Source organism: Rutidosis leptorrhynchoides, chromosome 8 (genome assembly GCF_046630445.1).
Source record: "Rutidosis leptorrhynchoides isolate AG116_Rl617_1_P2 chromosome 8, CSIRO_AGI_Rlap_v1, whole genome shotgun sequence".
In the NCBI taxonomy this organism is placed as follows: domain Eukaryota; kingdom Viridiplantae; phylum Streptophyta; class Magnoliopsida; order Asterales; family Asteraceae; genus Rutidosis; species Rutidosis leptorrhynchoides.
In genome coordinates this window covers 66,305,818-66,311,324 of record NC_092340.1, presented here as the reverse complement: position 1 = coordinate 66,311,324, position 5,507 = coordinate 66,305,818, and the positions used below count along the sequence as shown (strand labels likewise).

General features: G+C 34.5%; 1 protein-coding gene across 1 annotated transcript; it reads left to right on the top strand.

The window, feature by feature from the left end:
• The first annotated feature begins 294 nt into the window (after positions 1 to 294).
• Positions 295 to 5,239, top strand: LOC139863500 (uncharacterized). The gene is made up of 4 exons (XM_071852127.1): positions 295 to 1,308; positions 1,829 to 1,932; positions 3,160 to 3,830; positions 3,974 to 5,239. Exons 1-4 carry the CDS (start codon positions 295 to 297, stop codon positions 4,990 to 4,992), a joined length of 2,808 nt encoding a protein of 935 aa, XP_071708228.1. The 3' UTR covers positions 4,993 to 5,239.
• Positions 5,240 to 5,507: the final 268 nt, after the last annotated feature.

The following is a 5,507-nucleotide window of genomic DNA, read 5'->3' as shown; positions in this document are numbered from 1 at the left end:
CCGTATATACGGCAACAAAAGTGGCTTTTTATTTTTGGTTCCTTAATGTAGGATTAATCTTTAGTTAAACCCCATGTGACACTTTTCTTGTATTCTCATGCTAATTGTATCCCCCCTACTTTTTCTTTATATATATAACGTACCCATTTTATACCTTTTACAACACGCTTTTTTCATCTTCATATATCCTACCAATATTCCTCATTCAAACCCAACCCAAAATCTTCTAATTTTTTTCTCCAAGCCCGAATTTTTTTCAAGACAATTTCCAAAACTTGCATTTGGTTACAGGATATGGGTTCAGCCCGAAACCCGAACACAAGAAGCTCGGATTACTTAGACGGAATGCTAGGTGAAAATGGAGGTATTAAACCGAGCAAATGGAGGCCACAAAAGAGCACATCGGCTCGACTCGTTACCCTTCTCACTTGCCTTCAATTTGCTTTCGCGGTTTACGCTACTTTTTTACTTTACTACATGAGCCCGTCCATTGATTTACGCACACCAAAGCCCGATTTCACTTGGGCTTCAAAAATCGCGCAACAATGGAAACAATACATTGTCCCACCACACTTTATAAGTCGATATCAAGAATCCGCTTCCAACGCGATTCTTGAACCACTACCAATGGTCTCAACTCCTATCGAAGTTTGTGAACATGAAAAAATCGAATTCGAGCAAAAAAAGTCTAACGACGCACTTATGATCAAGATCAAAAGAGAACTTTACGACGAATTGTTGATTTTTCAAAGCAAAAATATGGGTACCGAGTCATTAAACGAGTTAATGTCAATGAAGTCGAAATGGGACATGAGTAGTGCCGTAAACACCCCGAAAATTACCGTCATTTTAAATCATTTCAAGCGTAAAACGCTTTGTTCACAACTCGACTCGTTGTTACATCAAACTTTACCTTTTCATCATGTTTGGGTACTATCGTTTGGTAGCCCGAACGAACGAGGGTTAAAACGAATCGTTGAGAGCTACAACGACACGAGAATAAGTTTCGTTAGCTCGAGTTATGATTTTAAGTATTACGGAAGGTTTCAAATGGCGTTACAAACGGAAGCTGATTTGGTGTACATTTTGGATGATGATATGATACCCGGGACAAAAATGTTACAAATTTTGTCACATGTTGCCGGAACTGAAAAGTACAAGAACTCGGTGTTGGGAAGTATTGGTCGGATTTTGCCGTTCCGGCAAAAGGATTTTACGTTTCCGAGTTACCGGAAATTTAGATCGAAAGAGGCAGGGCTTTATTTGCCTGATCCTGCGTATGGTATCACAGTCGATAAAATTGTCCAGGTTCGTTTACTTTTACTAAACAATTTAGTGTTTTGTTAGTTTATTTTTGTTATACACAACATTATTATTAGTAGATGACAATTATAGTAGTTTTGGTAAGATATTGATTGATTGGGAAGTATTAAATAAAATTTAACCAATAAAACTATAAAACTTCGTGTTCATTGGACAAGAAGTGGGTAGTAAAAAGTATCGAAAGTTGTTGTTCATAATTCAGTGGACAACTAACAGAATAGTGCTTGAGAAAATGCAAGTTGAAAAGAAGTAGCATTCAAAAAACAGGTATAGAGAAATAAAGTTATATTAAAAATACGTTTTAAAATTGACAATTTTTTTAGTTATATCCAATAACTTGTGTCAATACTATCATATACGGAAAGGGGAGCAATTATTATTAGTATTATTATATTTATTATACCTTTTATCTCTTTATTTGGTGAATATAGGAGTGTTAAATTATTATATTTCCTACACTATTATTAGCTTAAGTTTAATTTAATGCTAATAAATTTTTGTTTAGGTCGATTTTCTTTCAAGCTCGTGGTTTCTCTCGGCGGAGCTGATCAAAACTCTTTTTATCGAGACTCCTTTCACGTTCATGACGGGTGAAGATTTGCACTTAAGGTAACCATTTTTTGATAAAATGATTAGCATTTGATCATTTTACTCATTTGTATGGTTCTAGATCGTCATGTACACACATATAATAAAAGCTCCTAGTAAAAATTATTTTTGAAATTTAGTTCTATAAATTATCTTGAAAAGGTTTCTATCTAGTAAAGGACATTGAAAAGTTAATAAATAAAATAAAATGTAGTATAAAAGTATAGTAGACTCACTTTATTCCATTCTTAGACCAATATACTCAATATTACGGGTCTTGTTATGTTAAAAACGCATTATATTTTCTATCACTGAATGTAATAAATTCACCATATTTATAAACCGGGTACTAATACTTGTACTGTTTAAATACTTAATACATCATTGTTGTGAATTTTAGCAAATTTAATGATAGAAATATTGATATTGATATCCTATGTTAATTAAAAGATAACTTGAGAGAATCATGAGATGATTAATTAGAAAACTAATCATTTCGGTACGTAATGTCCTACATCAGATTTGACTAACGAGTTACGACTCAATATATGGTTATTTAACTAACTTTTCCAAATCCACGTCATCTTTAAGCAGATCTATTTATATTCAAATCGTAAAATTATTTGAATTCTATTCTATTCAAAGCATTCACGTATATGCCAAAAAAAGTTGATATATAGCTTCAAAAGCATTTTATAAAAATTAGTCAAGGTGCATGTTACTATGGAGTATAATCAGAGTCAAGTTTATTGAAATTAAGAAGTCAATTGTAACTTAGAATTCGATATATCTTGACTTTAACGTCTATAAAAGGATCAATATTAATAATTGAAACTTGAAGTCAAAAGCAGTGAAACAATTTAAAATTGAATTTGGTTTCAAGGAAAAAAAATAGTTTGTTTTTAATTAATCGCATTGGAAGCATGTCTCTACCTATTCAACTATAGTCTAATTATTTGGTTAACTGTTTCCTTTTTATATATAATTTCATCCTTTTCATGTATAGAAAATATAATATTGGGTTATATTTTTATAATTAGTACGTATGCTATTTGTTATATATATCAAATCAAATAATCAAATAATTGAGTAATTTAGGGCATCAAAAACGTATCATCCTGCCTTTTTAATTTCAAAGGTGGTACAAAACATAATTTAAATTTACTCATCATTTTTATTATTATTCTTTTAATTGCAAATTTTACAATAAAACACTGATCATATTTCCAATATCTGTATATTTTGCAGTTACCAGCTTCAAAAGTACAGAAATGCAGGTTCATTTGTGCTACCTGTGGACCCGAAAGATAAGGAAACATGGGGCGACAGCGAGCATAGGCTAGCCTACGTGTCCGAAACCACAGTCATTTTCAAAGATGTGGTTCAAGTCCGAGATGACCAATGGTGGCGAGCCCTTTCAACGGGCTACATCACTCAATGGGCCGCAATGAACCCTCAAAAAATAGACGCCCTTTTCTACGCTCACTCAATTGACGAAGTCAAAGCCTTAGCCCCACTCCTCGAGAAATTCCGTTCAACCGTTGGTAAAAAGGCATACATTGTGGTCCCGGGAGCCGGGTTTTGTTCATGTGAGGAAGCCACGTCAGCGTTGCGTTGGCCTAAATCGGTGTGTCGTGAAAGAAGGTTCAAGATTTTTGACTTGGGTGTAGGTGCGGTATCGGGTATTTCTAACTCTGAAGTACCCGTTGTACAATCGGTTTATGCTAGCATGAAAGGGTTGATCAAGATGCATAACCCGAGTGTTGTGATCACTGTTGATGATATTGATTCGAATGTTAAGAAAGCGTTGAAAATGGCGACCGAAAGTAATTCAAATAGCTCGAGTTTGGTTCAATTGCCTAGACCTTCTATTATGAAGGCTCTTTGGATGGCTGATCTACGCTCTACCGCGTTACCAAGTAAGCGTTATTAACATCTTTAATATTATTATACATATTTATTTATATATGTGTGCGTTTTTATGGTTTATTTTATTACATACTGGCCGGAGGTTCGTTTGAAAGCAGACTGTATGATTGTATTTATCATGATTCACTTGTAGATTGGAACAAAATGAGGATATCGGTGAACATCATAACTCAAAACCGAGTCCACTCGCTAACAAGGCTACTCAAGTCGCTTAAGGATGCATATTACCTAGGGGACGAGGTCCCAATAAGCTTCAACATGGACAGTCGAGTCGACAACTCAACTCTCAAGCTAGTAAAGTCGTTCGATTGGCCTCATGGTCCGAAAACACTAAGGCGAAGAATCATTCAAGGTGGTTTAATACGGGCCGTTAGTGAAAGTTGGTACCCTTCGAGTGATGATGACTTTGGCCTTCTTTTAGAAGACGATATCGAAGTTTCTCCTTATTACTACTTATGGGTCAAATACGCGCTTTTGGCGTACCATTATGACCCACAAGTTTCCCTACCCGAACTCTCTTCTATCTCATTGTACACACCACGTTTAGTAGAGGTCGTTAAAGAACGACCTAAATGGAATGCTACAGACTACTTTAAACATATACATCCAAACACACCTTATCTTCACCAATTACCATGTAGTTGGGGCGCAGTTTTTTTCCCGAAACATTGGAGAGAGTTTTATGTGTACATGAACATGCGATTTACCGAAGATGCTAAGAAAAACCCCGTACAAATCCCAAAATCGAGAACAAACGGATGGCAAGCTTCATGGAAGAAGTTTTTAATCGATATGATGTATCTTCGAGGTTATGTTAGTTTGTACCCAAATTTCCCTAACCAAATGAGCTTTTCGACGAACCATATGGAACCCGGGGCTCATATTAGTGCAAAAGAAAATGTGGTGCAACACAACAAGACTGATTTCGAGGTTCCGTTGTTGAAAGATGATTTCAGGAATTATTTACCGAATTCGAAAATGCCACCAGCTTCAAAGTTACCATCTTTGAATTTGTTTAATCAAGCAGTTTCATTGAAGGGTTTGAAATCAGCAGGGTCAAAATTGAGACAAGATGTGCTTAATTGCACTATTACTGAAGTGGTTATGGTTGATCATGAAACTGGTCTTCCTTCTCATTGTGCACCATTTTGATCACTTGTTGTCTTATGATCTAACTGATTTATTTTATTTATGAGTTCTTTGATTTTGTTTTTTAAATATACTTTGATGGTGTAAAATCTAATGTTGGAATGTTTGATTCCCATTGTAATGTAATGGGAATTGGAGGGGTGAAAAGGGATAAGATTCAAACTTGTTGGTATTTAATTGTATACAGTTTATAGCAATGAAAGATAAAAATGACACTCTTAAAATTGTATACAATTTATAGCATGATTGATTCCCATATTGTCAATACAAGTATACAACACTGTTATTGGATTAAACAAATGTAGTTTTTGTATGGTTTTAGATCCTTATGAGTTTTGATAATACTCATTGTAATCGCACTTGAGTATTATATTTTATACATCTCATTAGACTAATTAATGTGGTTGGTTATAACTTATAAGTTGGTTTATAAACTTAAACAGAAGTACAGAATCTCAATGGTACTATTGGGTTCATCACCTTTGCTGTTTGCCTATACCCGTGATTGTGAAAGATAA